We start from the raw sequence: 17,587 nt of genomic DNA on the forward strand, positions 1-17,587 counted from the left end.
AACTTCGTGCTGGGGAGGAGAATGCCTTGGCAACAGCTCCTGGCACAAGTCAACCCTGCAGAGAGTGGCCCTGGCTGGAAAGGGCTCCACCTGTTAGCTGAGAGGGGGAAGCTAATCTGCCATATCTGCAGATTTTAGAAACTGAGCACTTCCTCCCTATGGAAAAACTGCGAAGTGCTGGGCCCCTGCCAGGAGCTGGAGGAACACCAGGAGCTGGGGATGGAGAGCTGCCCAGTGATGCCTGGGATTCAAATGCCATGAGCCAACTTTCTTTGAGCAGTGAGTGGGTAATTGCGGGCACTGGATGCAGTTTGCATCAAAGACTCCTAAAACTGTAATACGTTAGTGCCGTTCCAGGAGCACTTGGAGCTTGTCAACTGCCAAGGAAAATACAGGGATGGCAAGAGATTATCCTGCTGAAGATCCACAAGGAGAGGGAAAGATACTCACCCTGTACTCCCACCCTGTCCCATTGCTCTGAAGGTTGTGTTAGAGCTTGTACAGAGGGAAGATAAAGAAGGAATTACAAATTTGAAGACAGAATTGCTGTTCTCTGTTGTTAACCTTGTTTTTAGCCTCTCCTCCGTGTGAACCAAGCAGCTGAGGGTTAGCAGGGCCCAAAACTGAAAGAATTAAGCCTATCCCTGTGTTTTATTTTACACCTGCTTTCAGGGATGGTTTAGGAGGGGGAGTGTTTCCTCCCATGAAATAATTGCCCACCCAAAAGGCAACTTCACTTCTGAATGAGCTGTTTTTGACTGTGTGCCCTCCCGTTGGGGCTGGAGGGCAGGTGTCTGCTCTGTGACTGCTCTCTGAGGGCCTGGCTCTTACCCTGTTCCCAAGGAATGCCCTATCAAATAAGAGAGGAGAACTCTGCACAGCAATAGATCCTCTCAGGTTACTAAACTTATTCACCCTCCTAAATTTAAGGTTGGAGGATTAATAGTACTTAAAGGAGGCCTTTACTTCCTCTTTGTCCTCTTCTCCTTCCTCCAGTAGCCTCAGGTAACCCAGTTGGCTCAGCCTGAAGGGGAACTTTGCCCCCTGAATCCCCCTGAAGGTGATTTTCTTATGGGCTGGTTCATTCACAGGGTTTAATTTTGGCAGATGTGCACAAGAAAACCCACAGCAGAGATTTTCTGGAGAGGGATCAGCAGTCAGGGCTCTGAAAACAATCTTAGGTGGGCAAATGTGTGCCCTGAGTACTTCTAAAGAGAGAGAATTTCTGTTCTTTAGTTTGTAAAATGATGTCATATATGAAATTATTAAAACCATTAATGTGTGTGCAAGTATGAATTCCATGATAACATGTCAGTGTTAATCAGTTGATGCCTTAAAAAGACACACAGAAATACACTGAAACCCCTAAAAGCTTCTATTTAATCTGTCATAACTTCTATAAAGGCTTTCTGAAGTTCTTAAAGTCCAGAAGATCTTTAGAAATTACCAGTTCTATTTATTATCCAAGTTGTTGGCCTCATAACTCGTGCTCTGAGATGTGTTAAATATGTCATAGCATAATAAAATACAAGCAGTGTGTTCTTTTAGGGTGTCTGACTAAAAAGTGATGTAAATAATCCTTTGCCTGATAGTTTCTTACATAAGACCATGATGAGATTTTCAGAGCTGAGCAGGAGTTACTCAGTTATTTATCAAATGCCTTGGTTGGAAATTCCTTTTCCACCTCACTTTTTCAACTCTCAGTCAGTGTAATTATTATGTAATGATGCAACAATGCAAAAAAAATTCCTGTGTGTTGGTATTTGAGGCAGTTGTACCTGTCACTGAGAAACCTGTTCATGTTACCCTGCCCTGAGCTCAGTTTTATTTCCATGTGTCACAACCTCACCCTGAAATCAGTATTTGCCAAGCAGTTTCCCCTGGCTGGATCACATCCCTTGAGCAGCAGCTTTTTCTTGCTCACATACCCTGAGCAGCAGAACTGCATGAGGGTGAGTGAGGGTTTTTTCTCTTAGGCATTAAAGAATATGTTGCTGCCCCATTAAGGCCTCACTCCACCTTTGCTCTGGGCTTTCTGCTGCTGGTAAATGGCATGGCCATGGCCCCTTTGCTGCTGTCAGCACCCACAGCCCTGGCACTGTGTGCTCCTGCTGTCCCTGCAGGAGCCAGGAGAGTCGAGTTACTGCACAGCCAGTGTGGGAACAGGTGGGGTTGATCCCTTTTTCCCTGCTGGTTCTGACGTGCATTCCATCAGAACCACCCAGGATGGGACCAGTAAAACAGTGAGGCAGGAACAGGCACAAATTGGAAAGAGTGAGGGGGCTCACTGATGTATTTAAATAGATCTTTCATTTTACAGGCCAATTTATCCAGTGTTTGAGCAAGAACCAGGCTTTTCCCATGGCTGATTGCCAGGCTGTGCAGATAGAATCATAGAATGGATTGGGTTGGAAAAGACCTCACAGATCATCAAGTCCAACCCTTGGGCCAACTCCACTCCCTTTACCAGATCATGGCACTCAGTGCCACGGCCAAGCTCAGCTGAAAAACCTCCAGGGATGGGGAATCCACCCCCTCTCTGGGCAGCCCATTCCAATCCCTGAGCACTCTCTCTGCAAAGAAGTTTTTTCTGATCTCCAACTTCAATTTCCCCTGGCAGAGCTTGAGCCCATCATGCCCCCTTGTCCTATTGCTGAGTGCCTGGGAGAAGAGACCAACCCCCACCTGGCCAGAACTTCCCTTCAGGCAGTTCCAGACAGTGCTGAGGTCACCTCTGAGCCTCCTCTTCTCCAGGCTGAACACCCCCAGCTCCCTCAGCCTCTCCCCACAGCACTTGTGCTCCAGTCCCTTCTCCAGCCTCGTTGCTCTTCTCTTCTCAGTTGGGTTGGAAGAGACCTCTGAGATCATCGAGTCCAACCCTTGATCCAACCCCACTGGGATCACTCTGGCACTGAGTGCCCTGGGCTGGTGATCACAGTGGGGTTGGATCAAGACATGGTGGATTCTCTGTCCCTGGAGGTGTTTCAGAGGACACTCAGTGCCACATCCAGTCCCTTCTCCAGCCTCGTTGCTCTTCTCTGGCCCCGCTCCAGCCCCTCAATCTCTTTCCTCAACTGAGGGGCCCAGAACTGAACACAACACTCAAGGTGTGGCCTCCCCAAGGCAGAGTCCAGGGGAAGGGTCACTGCCCTGGGCCTGCTGGCCACGCTAGTTTGGATCCAGGCCAGGATCCCCTTGGCCTTCTTGGCCACCTGGGCACACTGTTGGCTCATGTTGAGCTTCCTGTCAGTTAGTACTCCAAGGTCCCTCTGCCTGGCTGCTCTGGATGCAGTGGGTGTATTTGATAAACAGTGTAAATGTAATTCTCTGTCAAATGCATACAAAGCTCATGCTATAGACACATTCTCCAGTCTAAATTTAGATTCACATTAAGCTGCAGGTAACACTTAAACCCAGCAGAGCAATGAGAGTGCACAGGCAGGATCTGTCCTCCTCCCTGCCTTGGCAGAGCCACACTGATAAAATTCCTCTGCCAGGCTCTGGATCTGTGGGCAGCCAGAAGGGATGGTGCCCAAAAGAAACCACTGCGTGGGTGAACTTTTCTTGGCTATTCCCAGAGCAATATCCTTTTAGATGAAGTCACCTTTATTTGAGAAGTGAGTGGTACTGGTTGTGTTCCCAGGTCAACGTGTAAATAACTCATCAGGAAGATGGTGAGTGTAATTTATATGAGGTGTGTTGAGGGGAAACTCAGAGTGTATCACAATAAATAGGGGTGGCAGTAAAATAGAGTTGAGCTCTGAGTTTTGCAGGCTCAGACTTAATTCCCATAGAATTGCTCCTTGAACTGAAGAGGGATTAGTGGCATTATTATGTTCCTGTGTGTGTGTCCATGTCCACCTCTGCAGGCATCACATCTTTTATCTTCCTGCAGCATTTCAGTGTGTTGGTACAGACATAAGACATTAACAGGTTGGTTTGTGCAGTTTGGAAAACTGAGAGATATTGCTGAATAAAGAAGTTACTGAGTTCTCTAAGGCTCTGCTTTTGCACTGGTTACACCTCTAAAGGGTGACCTGTACATAGATGGGCTGCTTTGGTCAGGGCTCCTCAGCTCCTGCTTTCCCTGCTCATCCCTGCCACTACTGAGGCCTCATTTTGTTGACTTCTTTTCATTGACATTTTGAGGAGCAGCATAATCTAGATAATTACACAGCTTGCCTTGCTTAGTGGGATTTGATGCCATACCTAAAACTAATACAGGTCATCATTTCAGTGTCCCTGCTGTGGGGAGATAACAGTGTGGGAGAGAGGAAGGAAACAGTCCATGGTGAGAGGTAAAGCTTGAGCTAATTCAGGGGTTGTCCACCTGGGGGATCTGAGTTACAATTAATTTTTGAAAATTCTGGAAATAATTTATTTAATTCACAAATTGATGTTTCCCTGAGCTTTAAGATCTGCTCACCCACAGCATGGGAGGTTCAGCCCAGGAATTACCTGCTGCCAGTAAATTGGAAATGAGAGTTATACGCCTGATTTCACACCAACACCCCTGTTTTGTCTCCCTTCCCTTTCCCTTCAATCCTTCCCTCCCTCCTGTTCCTCTCCCTCCTGTTCCTCTCCCTCCTGTTCCTCTCCCTCCTGCTCCTCTCCCTCCTGCTCCTCTCCCTCCTGTTCCCCTCCCTCCTGTTCCCCTCCCTCCTGTTCCCCTCCCTCCTGCTCCCCTCCCTCCTGCTCCCCTCCCTCCTGTTCCTCTCCCTCCTGTTCCTCTCCCTCCTGCTCCTCTCCCTCCTGTTCCTCTCCCTCCTGCTCCTCTCCCTCCTGCTCCTCTCCCTCCTGCTCCTCTCCCTCCTGTTCCCCTCCCTCCTGCTCCTCTTCCTCCTGCTCCTCTCCCTCCTGCTCCTCTCCCTCCTGTTCCTCTCCCTCCTGCTCCTCTCCCTCCTGCTCCTCTCCCTCCTGTTCCTCTCCCTCCTGTTCCTCTCCCTCCTGCTCCTCTCCCTCCTGTTCCCCTCCCTCCTGCTCTCCTCCCTCCTGTTCCTCTCCTTCCTGTTCCTCTCCCTCCTGTTCCTCTCCCTCCTGCTTCTCTCCCTCCTGCTCCTCTCCCTCCTGCTCCTCTCCCTCCTCCCTCAGGCTTGTATCGATGAGAACCTGGACATGGTGAAGTTCCTGGTGGAGAATGGAGCCAATGTGAACCAGCAAGACAACGAGGGCTGGACCCCTCTCCACGCAGTGGCATCCTGTGGCTATCTGAACATAGCAGAGTGAGTGAGTTTCAGGCTGTTCTGGGTGTTCCTAACACTTCCCATGCCCTTCCCTTCGGAGCAGGTACACAGGTAATGGGTGCTCTGAGATTTGGGAAGCAATGCTGAAAACAGAGGCTTTTCTCTTGGTACTAATTCTGAACTTTGGAGGACTGAGGTGGAGCCTGTGGCTGGTTGCTCTTGCTGCTGCCGTCATAGTGACCTGTGATTTGTTGGATAGTTTAGCCAAAATGCCAAGGCAAAGGGCAGCAGGACAGGGGACAGGCAGGCACACGGATACAGGGATGTGTAGGGAGGGAATTCCTCCCTGTGAGGGTGGGCAGGCCCTGGCACAGGTGCCCAGAGCAGCTGTGGCTGCCCCATCCCTGGGAATGTCCAAGGCCAGGTTAGACAGGGCTTGGAGCAGCCTGGGCTATGAGAGGTGTCCCTGCCATGGCAGGGGGTGGAACTGGAGCTTTAAGGTCCCTCCCAACCCAAACCATCCTGGGATTCTGTGACTGTGTTTCCTTACCATGGACAGCCCAGTGTGGGCAGTGCTGTGGTTATGGAGACTGAGCTCCATCATCAGCCCAACACCACCACACTCCCCACTAAACCTCAAGTGCCACATCCAGATGCTTTTGGAACACCACCAGACACAAGGACTCCACCACCTCCCTGGACAGCCCATTCCAATGGCTGACAACCCTTTCTATGAAGAAATTCCTCCTGATATCCAACCTAAACCTCCCCGGCACAACTTGAGGGTATTTCCTCTAATCCTGTCCCTTGTTCCCTGGAAGAAGAGCCCAACCCTACCTGGCTCCACCCTCCTGTCAGGGAGTTGGAGAGAGTAAGAAGGTCCTCCCTGAGCCTCCTTTTCTCCAGGCTGAACACCAACCCATTATTCTTTGCCAGGCCTATCATGCTTATATACTTAGTCCATCATAGCTACCAGAAGGTTTCCAAAATCTGATTCCAATAACTGTTTCCTTAAAGCACTGAAAATACATTAATTTTAAAACCAAGCAACCTCATCCTCCTAGATTTGTGTTCTTAAACAAATACTTCTTTTACTTTCCAGAACTGTACAAGTTAAAATACATACAAGCCAAAGAAGACATCAGTTTTTCTTGAATGAACTTTTGGAATAGAAGACAAATTTAAAAATTCACGATGACTTGGCTTAGCTTTTTTTTTAAAACATAATCAAGCAGATTAGTACAGGAGCTGTGGGAGTTGCTCTGAAGGCTTCACACCAGGTCTGATGTGCTGCTCTGGGTCTCATTCCTGCAGGTACCTGATCAGCCATGGAGCCAACGTGGCTGCCGTGAACAGCGAGGGGGAGGTCCCGTCTGACATCGCTGAGGAAGCAGCCATGAAGGACCTGCTTCTGGAACAAGTCAAGAAACAAGGTAAATCAGCTCTGGGATTGAATATGGGAGAGGCAGAGCCTAAAATGCCCATAAGAGAACTCTGCTGGCTTGTTGTCTGTAGTGAAAAGATCTGAGATGTGGCTCAGGAGGCCACAGACAAGTTTTGTTTTGCTTTCAGCACAGTGGAGCAGATATAGGAGGTTTGTGGTGTGTGGTCTCTGTCCTTGGGATTCCTCAAGGCAAGACACCACAGTACTGAAATCTGATTCATTAGATTGGTTTGCTTTTCAAGTGAGATTTAATTCTGACCTCTGCTATCAATAAAAGATCTTGTTTTGCTAAGACTGGATAAAACAGAGGTGAGATTTACAGCACTGCCAAGAGCAGGGAACAGGAGATGAGTATTCCTGGTCTGGAGTGACCTGTTTTATCCTGATCCTTCCCTAGAGTTCTTCTGCAGCCCCTGTGCTGTGTCCCCTTTCCCCTCAGGTGTGCCTGGCTGAGTGGCTGCTTGGACACTCCCAGGGATGGGGCAGCCACAGCTGCTTTGGGCACCCTGTGCCAGGGCCTGCCCTCCCTCATAGGGAGGAATTTCTTCCCAATATCCCATCTGACCCTGCCCTCTGACAGTGGGAAGCCATTCCCCCAATATCTTGTCACTCCAGACTCTTTTCCAAAGCCCCTCTCCATCTCTCTTGGAGCCCCTTTAGGCCCTGGAAAGGGCTCTCAGGTCTCCCCAGAGCCTTCTCTTCTCCAGGTGGACACCCCCAGCTCTACCAGCCTGACTTTAGAGCAGATGGGCTTGAAGCATCTCAGTGGCCTCATTTGGACTCACTCCACCAGGTCCTTGTCCTTGTTCTGTTGGTGCCCCAGGGCTGGAGGCAGCTATACAGGTGGGGTCTCACCTGAGTGGAGCAGAGAGGCAGAATCTCCTCCTGCCCTTCTGCCTCCACTGTGGGACCAGCCCAGGGCACAGGGGGTCTCAGTGCCAGCACACACAGCCAAGGCATGTTGAGCTTCTTACCCACCAACACCTCCAGGTCCTTCTCTCCAGGGCTGCTCTCAATCCATTCATCCCCCAGCCTGGATTTGTGCCTGGAGTTGTTCCAAATCTGGGAGCAGGATCTTACACTTGATCTTGTTGAACTTCATGAGGTTTGCATGGTCCCACCTCTCCTGCCTGTCCAGGTCCCTCTGGATGTCCCACCCCTTCCCTCTGGTGTGTGACCCCACCACACAGCTTGGTGTCATCAGCACCTTGCTGAGGGTGCATCCATCTCACTGACCATGTCACTGGCAAAGGTTAAACAGCACCAGTGCCAGCACTGCCCCTGGGGATGCCACTTGTCACTGGGCTCCACTTGGACACCGAGCCATGGACCTCAACTCTTGGAGTGCCACCATCCAGCCAGTTCCTCATCCACTGAGCTGTCCATCCATCAAGTCTGTGTCTTTCCACTTTAGAGCCAAGGCTGCCATGTGGGGCAGTGCCACATGCTGTGCCCTGGTCCAGGGGGGTGGTGGCAGTCGCTCTTCCCTCATCACCCAGTGCTGTCACCTGTCACACAAGGCCATGTCAGGTTTGTCCTTAGGGAAACCAGGCTGGCTGTCCCCAATCCCCTCCTTGTCTTCCATGTGCCTTGCCATAGTTTCTAGGGGGATCTGCTTCATGATCTTGCTGGGCACTGAGGAGAGACTGACTGGCCTGTAGTGTCCCAGGTCTTCTTTTCCCTTTTTCCCCTTTTCCAGTCAGTGGAACTTCACGAGACTGCCACAACTTCTCAAATATGATGGAGAGTGGCGTAGGCACTTCTTCACCAGCTCCCTTGGGATCCTTAGATGTGTCTCATCAGGTCCCATGGACTTGTGCACCTTCAGGATCCTCAGATGGTCTCAAACCTGGTGCTAATGTTGTTGAAGCCTTACAGGACATCGAGGCCACAATTCTGCCTCAGCTGCAGGTATTTTGCCTGACACTTTTTGGGATTCTGCTTGCATTGCCTCACCACATGAGTGACATCCTGCTAAGATGCCCTGAAACAACCATCTGTCTCCACTGAGAAGCTTTCCATCAACACAGTTTAAAGGCCCCTAACTGCTGGAGGAAATGGGGTTGAACTTTAAATAAGCTTTGTGCAGCTCGGTGGCCTGTCCCCAGCAATGCCTGCTGCAGACTGGAACAACAGCACAAGCCTGTGCAGTTCCCCTCCCAGACATTTTCCCACTGTGTCTCCAGGAATTCCTGAGCCAGATGGGCTCTCTGTATCCTCATGAATCCCCCGTGGCTTTCTGTTCCATGAGCTTGTGCAGCCCTCCTTGGGAGCTCCAACATGTCCAGCATTATGAGGAATAACTACAGACTTGTCTAGTGCTTCTGGAGCCACTTGTATTTCTGATCTTTGCAACATCCTGCAGTGGGTATCACAGATCAGACTCTGAGATAAGTGTTTTCTTTGGTTCTGTGTTAAGCCTAATACCCCATAATTTAATTGGGAATTGTGTCATTCTTATACTGAAAGAATTAATCCATAGGGACACTTGCTCTTCAACACCCTTCTTGAGATTTGTCATCATCTCCTTTGTATTTTGTCCTGAGTCACCGAGTGCTGATCTGATTAATCTTGTGCAGAGCTGTGCTTATTTGGGATTGATATCTTGACCTGCCATGACCTCATTATTGTGAAAACTCCACTTAGGAATACAAGTCTAAGTTAATTTTGCCTCTTGTTGCTTTAGTGACAGTTGATGCAAGTCCATCAGCCAGACCCACCTGCTTGTCCCCTCACCCACCTGCCCCTCCACTCACCCACCTGCCCCTCCACTCACCCACCTGCCCCTCCACTCACCCACCTGCTTCTCCACTGACCCACCTGCGTCTCCCATTACTCACCTGCCTCTCCACTGACCCACCTGCCCCTCCACTCACCCACCTGCTTCTCCACTGACCCACCTGCCCTTCCACTCACCCACCTGCCCCCCCCTCACCCACCTGCCCCCCCCTCACCCACCTGCCCCTCCCCTCACCCACCTGCCCCCCCCCACCCACCTGCCCCTCCCCTCACCCACCTGCCCCCCCCCCTCACCCACCTGCCCCCCCCCTCACCCACCTGCCCCTCCCCTCACCCACCTGCCCCTCCCCTCACCCACCTGCCCCCCCCCCACCCACCTGCCCCTCCCCTCACCCACCTGCCCTTCCCCTCACCCACCTGCCCCTCCCCTCACCCACCTGCCCCTCCCCTCACCCACCTGCCCCCCCCCTCACCCACCTGCCCCTCCCCTCACCCACCTGCCCTTCCCCTCACCCACCTGCCCCTCCCCTCACCCACCTGCCCCTCCCCTCACCCACCTGCCCCCCCCCTCACCCACCTGCCCCTCCCCTCACCCACCTGCCCTTCCCCTCACCCACCTGCCCCTCCCCTCACCCACCTGCCCCTCCCCTCACCCACCTGCCCCCCCCCTCACCCACCTGCCCCTCCCCTCACCCACCTGCCCTTCCCCTCACCCACCTGCCCCTCCCCTCACCCACCTGCCCCTCCCCTCACCCACCTGCCTCTCCACACTGTGGCGGTTGTTTCCTAAGGTGGGGGATTCGTCCCTCTTATTGTCACAGAGCCCCACAGTTCATGTGTCTGCTACACCAGACGTGTGTATTGATGAACTTGCCTGATCTGACTTCAACTGCAGCAGTCACTTAAGCCACCAGAGTAGATGTTTTTTGGCCTTCTCATCCCCAAATGATTTTGAATTGTGTTTTGTCAGGATCTGGGGGCTTGCCCAGTGGAATAACTCCAGACATGCCTGGCAGGAATGGCTCTGGAGCAGTGCAGATCCCTCTGTGTGTCACTTGCAGATTGTCCTGAATTTTGAGTGAGCACAGAGCTCTTACAGGACACAGCTGAGGATCAGGACTTCAGACCTTCACTGTAGATTACACTCTCACTGCAGTTCAGTTCAGTTGGTTAAGGTGTTCATGACTTTTATTTTTCAGTCTGGGACACGTAGGCATATGTGGAATGTTGTTTCAGGCTGGCATATGTAGAATTCAGTCCTTCCACCCTTAGTGCAGTGCTGAGCTTGTAGTTCACTGAGAAGGGTTGCAACCACTGGCCAAACCTTCAGCTTTTTTAAGTCAGACAGTTTTTGAAATTCCTGTCAGTGACACAGGAGCTCTCTCAGCTCATAGAAGATGCTTTTGCTGATTGTTTGATGGAAGATTACAAATAGTTTACTAACACTGTACAGCAAATGAAGCACAGGGTATGTTTAACAAGTACTTAAGAGCTTTCACTTGTTCATCTCTTCTTTTGTCTTCACCCTCTTAGGTGTAGACCTAGACCTGTCAAGGAAAGAAGAGGAGCAGCAGATGCTCCAGGATGCCAGGCAGTGGCTGAACAGTGGGAGAATTGAGGATGTGAAGCAGCCTCGGACAGGAGCCACAGCTCTTCATGTTGCTGCAGCCAAGGGCTATTCTGAAGTCATGAGGTAGGAGCTCCTCCCCAGGGCTGATGCACTGAATTAGAGCTGGTACAGAACACATCTGGCTTTATAGTTGAGAGGAGGAACACATCTGGCTTTAGAGCTGAGAGATGGAACACACCTGGCTTTAGAGCTGAGAGGAGGAACACATCTGGCTTTAGAGCTGAGAGATGGAACACATCTGGCATTACAGGTGAGAGGAGGAACACATCTGGCTTTAGAGCTGAGAGATGGAACACATCTGGCTTTAGAGCTGAGAGATGGAACACATGTGGCTTTACAGTTGAGAGATGGAACACATCTGACATTACAGTTGAGAGGAGGAACACATCTGCCTTTAGATCTGAGAAATGGAACACATCTGGCATTACAGGTGAGAGGAGGAACACATCTGGCTTTAGAGCTGAGAGATGGAACACATCTGGCATTACAGCTGAGAGAAATTTGTTCCATACTGAGATTTTCTGCTGCTGTTTCTCAAAAGGCTCTATGGTTTTATGTGCCCAACCACAGTGGTTCACCCAGAAACACACAGGCACTGGAGGATTCCCTTTCATACCTCCAGGCCTTTGAAGTGAAGAAAGCTTTTCAAAGAGTGAGGCATAAATTAGGAGGTCTCATTTTCACTTTTAGAATAATAGTTTTAGGACTGGCAAGTTAAATGGTATTGGGGGATAAAAGTGTAATTTTGGCCTGCAAGGTGACAACATGCACTGCATGACAGTCACAAACTCCCCAAATGTTTACATGGCCCATGTAGTGGGAAAACCCAGAGTCCACCCCTGTCTCCCTGTGCTCTGCCCCTTCATGCTGCTGCTCCTGCAGTGACAGGGATTCCAGCACCTGACAGTTCTGCTGCCTTGGCACTAACAGGACTATTATGAACCTCAGCTTGCCCAGTGTAGGGTTTCCTGGCACTAAAGCATTAGTATTTTTACAGGTAAGGTCAAGTTAAAGTTTCCAAAATAGAGGATTCTGCTCTGCTCTTTGTGTGGGGGTGGAGCTGCCCATAACCACAGAGTCAGAGAATCCCAGAATGGTTGGGTTGGAAGGGACCTTAAAGCTGGTCTCCTTCCACCCCCTGCCATGGGCAGAGACACCTTCCACCAGCCCAGGTTGCTCCAAGCCCTGTCCAACCTGACCCTTCCAGGGATGGGGCAGCCACAGCTTCTCTGGGCACCCTGTGCCAGGGTCTGCCCACCCTCATAGGGAAGGATTTTTTCCTGATACCTATCTGGCAGTGGGAGGCCATTCCCCCTTGTTTTGTCACTAAATGCTCTTGTCAATAGCCTTTCCAAGGTTACTCTGTTGTCCACATTAAAATCTGTTCTGGAAGTGTTCATCTATCCTGATCTAAATTTCATAATTTTGAGTGACATGACTTGATGCACAAGAGCTGTTTCATATCAAGCTCAAGCAGTTTTATTGTTCTCCACGTTTTTGATTTGTATTCAGTCATTAGAGCTGATAATTGAGTTATGAGCTGTCTGTGCCTGTACCATGCCCAAGAACAGGAATCTGACACAGCTCATGTGAGCAGAAATGCAGTGTTGGTCCTGTGGACTCTCAGTGGAGGGTTGTGTATCCAGTGCTCCTTGATGAACTTCACTGTGTGCAGGGTGACTTTGTTCTGGACAGCAACTCCTTGGCATTAATTGTGGTAATGATAACCAGCTCTCAGGGCAGGCTGATGTTGTTTTACCCTTGGGTGTGTCATGGCCATGCTGTAAGTTCAAATACAAATCTTCAGTGACTTTAACCAAAGGGACTGAGCTGACAGCCAGGAGCCTGCCAGCTCTAAATGGGACATGGAATTTGTCTGTGACCTTGAGGCTCTTAGCAGCTCTGTTCCTCCCTTCTGCCAGCTGGAAAATCAACAGAAAGTCAGCACCTAATTTAAAATTTCTTTCACAGAGCAGCCCACAGCTGCTTTCCTGTCACTGTGTTTTATTTAGCACAGTGGCACGTCGGTGTAAAGCTGCAGGAGTTTCCAAGCTGTTGGTGCCATTCTGGGGTCGTGCATTTCCCTCATGCTCTGCAAAGGTGCCTCTGGATGGTGGAATTTCCCACGATGAAGATTTTCAGCAGCAGTTTTACCAGACTTGCAGAATTCCCATGGGATGATCTTCAAGATTTAAGGGACTGGGATAATAGTCTTGGTCCAGGAGCTGCTCTGTGCTCTCTCACCTGGTCACTGCCACACAGGTGTGCACGTGGCTCTGGAGCCTCAGAGTACACTGACCCTCCTGTGTTTGTTTTGGTGTTAAATGTTCAAACTCCAGATGCTGTGGAACTCCAGGGAGGGGTGGAAGGGGCACAGCAGTGAGTGTAAGGCCAGGATGTTCCCAGCAGTTTCACTTGGGGAAGATTTGCTTGAACTGTGCAAGTATGAAAAAAAAATTTTGGTTTTTTTTTGACCCAAATGTGGATTATTTGGCATACCTTGTCAGTCACAGTAACATCACTGGGGCTGACCTGGCTGTCCTGCTGGTCTCCTTATGGACCATCCCACGCTGTGGTAGAACCAAGCCCAAGCTCCAGTTCCCAGACTTCTCTCTTGGGACATGTGCTGTGCTTGGCTCCCTGTTGTGGGGCTGCAGCTGCAGAGAGGCCGTTTGTGTGCTCAGTGCCTGAGCCAGTCCAGGCTCTGTCCTCCACTGGAGCAGCAGTTCAGGCTGGGTCACCACTGCCAGATGAGAAATCAAAGTGTTCTATCAGTTCAGGACATACTGAAAGGACACATCAATGTGACATGGTCCAGCAGGTTCTACATCCAAGTCACTTTTCATTTACTGCCCTTTCCCATCACAGTTTGGAGCACATTGAGTGGGATGTTCTTGAGGGAATAAACAAGTTGAGCAGCTCCTGGCTGAGGGTGGGCTGGGCTGCTCTGCGCCTCACAGGGGAACTCTGCTCCATCAGGAGGTCATTCTTGGATGAGCAGAGGTCAATCCTGCCTCTTTCCCCAGGCTCCTGATCCAGGCTGGCTTTAACCTGAACGTGCAGGACAATGATGGGTGGACTCCCCTCCACGCTGCGGCGCACTGGGGGGTGAAGGAGGCGTGTTCCATCCTGGCCGAGGCTCTGTGTGACATGGACATCAGGAACAAGCTGGTGAGGACACCACTGATGGAGTGTGCTCTGTAGCCACAGTAACAGCAGCTTTATTGCCTGATGCTTGATCATGAAATCACGGAATCAGGGAATGGTTTGGGTGGGAAGGACATTTAAGCCCATCTCGTTCCACCCTCTGCCATGGGCAGGGACACCTCCCACCAGCCCAGGTTGCTCCAAGCTCTGTCCAACCTGGTCTTGGACACTTCCAGGGGTGGGGCAGCCACAGCTTCTCTGGGCACCTGTGCCAGGGCCTGCCCACCCTCACAGCCAAGAATTCCTCCCCAATATCCCATCTAACCCTGCCATTTTCCCTTGTCCTGCCACTCCAGGCCCTTGTCCCCAGTTCCTCTCCAGCTCCCTTGGAGCCCCTTTAGGCACTGGAAGGGAGTCTGAGGTCTCCCCAAAGACTTCTCTTGTCCAGGCTGAGCATTCCCAGCTCTCCCAGCCTGGCTCCAGAGCAGAGGGGCTCCATCCCCCTGGTCAGTTTGGTGGCCTCTGCTGGACTGGCAGATGGTGCCTTTGGGACTGTTCCCACCACACCATATCACACCCCCTCCTGTCTCTCTCCTTGCACCAGGGCCAGACCCCCTTCGACGTGGCTGATGAGGGACTCGTGGAGCATTTAGAAATGCTGCAGAAGAAACAGACTGTGGTGAGTTTCTGGAGATCATTTTCCACCTCTCCAATTACCTTTCCCCACACAGGTGTTCTCCAAGACATGTGGTGCCAACAGATGCAGGAAGCTGAGGCCCAGCTGTTTGTTTTTTCATGAGTCATTTGCAATCTTTAATCACAGCAATCTTTTTACTAGCTGGAAATCCAGATAAGTGGATGACTGCAGCAAGAAGGTCAGTAGGGTGCTGGCATGCAGAAATATTTGAACTGCTGAGGAATGTACAGTTCACCTTTGGGATTGTTGTTATCCTGCAGTTTGATGGCATCAAACCCTCTCTAGCATCCAACATCATTTCTAGTGGGGGGATTTCCAAAGACCACTTTGTGTTTGCATCCAAGGAAATCACCACTGAGAAAGAGTTCTGTTTCCATGTCTGCCTTTCTTACAACAGGGAGGCTTTGGATTGAGGCAGAAGAAATTATAAACTTCAGGGAATTTTGAAAAAATGGAAGATTTCAAAACCATGTTAAATTGCCATCTCATAGTGCAGTGGAGATGTTGGAGGGTGTTATAAGCCAAAAGTTGGCACAAAAAAAGGAAAGCAAAAGCATATCTTGACCAAACTAAGGCCAGTTGTTGAGCCAGAAAGTTGGTTTGGGTTGGATTTTTTTCCTGTTTTGTCTGATCTCCTCAATTACCTCATTTGGGTGCTTCCAAAAAACAAGTCAACTTTCTATAAAAAAATTAAATTCTGTAAGTATTATTTAAAAGGTTGGATTCAGAAACAGACAGAATGAGAACAGTGGTGATAAACCCCAGGAAAGAATTTTGAGGAACTGACAGTGTGGGTGGTTAGAACTCCAGCTCTGATCACAACACAGCTGCTGCCACCCTCAAATAGCAGCCTGAACATTCACAGCAACTTCTTTAAAATTAATCAGCTTCTCCCTAAATGAGGTGTTGATAAATACTATCAGGGTTGTGTTTTGGATTTCCTCCTCTCTTGCTACCCCAGGATTCTGCAGATAATTGCACTCCTTAAAAGAAAAGAAAAAGAAAAACAACAGGGAGAATTTTTGGGTGGGTGCTCAGGCATTTTCAGGGCTGCTTTGCCCCTGTTCTCTATATAGCAGCACTATATAAAGGCCTTTTCCATTTATTCAGTCAGTGTAAAACTGGGCAGAAGAATCCAGATTGTATCACACTTTTTTTTTTTAGTGGATATGATTTTTTAATGGAAATGCCATTTTATCATGTGTGTTTATCATGTGCCATTTTTATCACTTAAAAATAGAAAACTTACATTTGTTAAGGATGAAAGAGGCAGTTCCATGACATTCCTCAAAGTCATTATTTCACTTTGAAAATGGCTCTCAAATCAGATTTTTTTTTCTCTAAAGCTTGAAGCAGAACACTGTGCCACCCTTGCTTAAAGATTTGCTCCTGTTATGAGCAGAGGGAAACAAGAATTCTGTTTGGGTTTGGGATTTTCCCCAGTCCCTGTGAATGGAGCAGGCTGTTTGCTGCACTTCTCTTTGCTCTGCTCCAGGAGTTTGGTGTGTTTAACAATGTGCTGTATCCCAAATTTTGGCTCTTTGCTGGAAATCTCTGTAGCTTTTCCCACTTCTCAGGTTGCCCAGAGAAGCTGTGGCTGCCCCATCACTGGGAGTGTCCAAGGCCAGGTTGGACAAGGCTTGGAGCAACCTGGGCTGGTGGGAGGTGTCCCTGCCCATGGCAGGGGGTGGAATTGAGTGATCTTTAAGGTCCCTTCCAACCCAAACCATTCTGGGATTCTGGGATTCAGAACTTGCAGAGCTTTTGATTCCTGTGTCTAGTGTCATCTCCTGCCAAAAAAGAAAGAATAACCTGATGGGCCACAACACAACAGAGCCAGCCTTAAACTGAGCCCCTAATTGCCATCTCTTCTTCTGCCTCAGCTGTGTCTGTGCTTCTGGAAGGTACTAAAAGGATTTTTTTGGAACTGTTTTGTCCATGGATGGTGGCAAAATTAATGTTGCTGCTCTGTGGGCAAAATGTTCCCCAGGTGTCCTTGTGCAATGACTTCATGGATTTGAGAGCTGTAAGAAGTGCCCCATCCCCTGGTTGTCAGTACAGGGCAGACCTGAACCCTTTCCTGTGGGAGCAAGTGAATAACAGCTACAAAGGCAGGGAATTCTGAACTGAATCCAGCCTGGTTTCATGGGCACACACATGTGGACAGACCTCCAGCACAATCACAGAATGGTTTGGGTTGGAAGGGACCTTAAAGTTCCTCCAGGTCCACCTCCTGCCATGAGCAGGGACACCTCCCACTGTCCCAGGTTGCTCCAAGCCCCCTCCAGCCTGGCCTGGAACACTCCCAGGGATGGGGAGCCCTCAGCTCTCTGGGCACAGTCAGTGTTTGTCTCTGGCTCTGGGCAGGGATTGTTGCAGTGTCTCTGAAGGGTTTATGTTGCAGTGTAAGGACCTGCTGTGGCTGTGCCCTGGCAGAGCTCAGGTCTGAGGCTCACAGGGCCTTTGCTGCTGTTGAATTGGCTTCTTAAACAAATCCACATTATTTTTTTGCCTAATGAGGCTGTGCTGACCTTCTGCTGTGGTGATTCCTGCATTGTGCTGAGGTGGTTGGTTGACATGTCTCTTCTCATTCCTCCTCCAACCTTCTGGGTCTTTTTGACAGCTGCGAAGTGAGAAGGAGACAAGGAATAAGCTGATTGATGCTGACATGAATGGGAAGCCTCAGAGCAGACTCTTCACCAAGTAAGTCCCTCTTTGAGAAGGAGCTGCCCAGAGAGGGATGGGAG

General features: G+C 50.0%; 1 protein-coding gene across 6 annotated transcripts in view; it reads left to right on the top strand.

Annotated features, from left to right (window-relative positions):
* The window catches only part of PPP1R12B (protein phosphatase 1 regulatory subunit 12B), a 129,751-nt gene that overhangs the window by 29,824 nt on the left and 82,340 nt on the right, over positions 1-17,587 (top strand). For all 6 annotated transcript variants that reach the window (XM_071578437.1, XM_071578438.1, XM_071578439.1 and 3 more), the window contains exons 2-7: positions 5,092-5,222; positions 6,498-6,616; positions 10,900-11,059; positions 14,023-14,167; positions 14,748-14,822; positions 17,464-17,543. In XM_071578437.1, coding sequence (XP_071434538.1) covers positions 5,092-5,222; positions 6,498-6,616; positions 10,900-11,059; positions 14,023-14,167; positions 14,748-14,822; positions 17,464-17,543 — 710 coding nt within the window. The remainder of the gene's footprint in view (positions 1-5,091; positions 5,223-6,497; positions 6,617-10,899; positions 11,060-14,022; positions 14,168-14,747; positions 14,823-17,463; positions 17,544-17,587) is intronic.

This window comes from Pithys albifrons, chromosome 28 (assembly GCF_047495875.1).
Source record: "Pithys albifrons albifrons isolate INPA30051 chromosome 28, PitAlb_v1, whole genome shotgun sequence".
Classification (NCBI taxonomy): domain Eukaryota; kingdom Metazoa; phylum Chordata; class Aves; order Passeriformes; family Thamnophilidae; genus Pithys; species Pithys albifrons.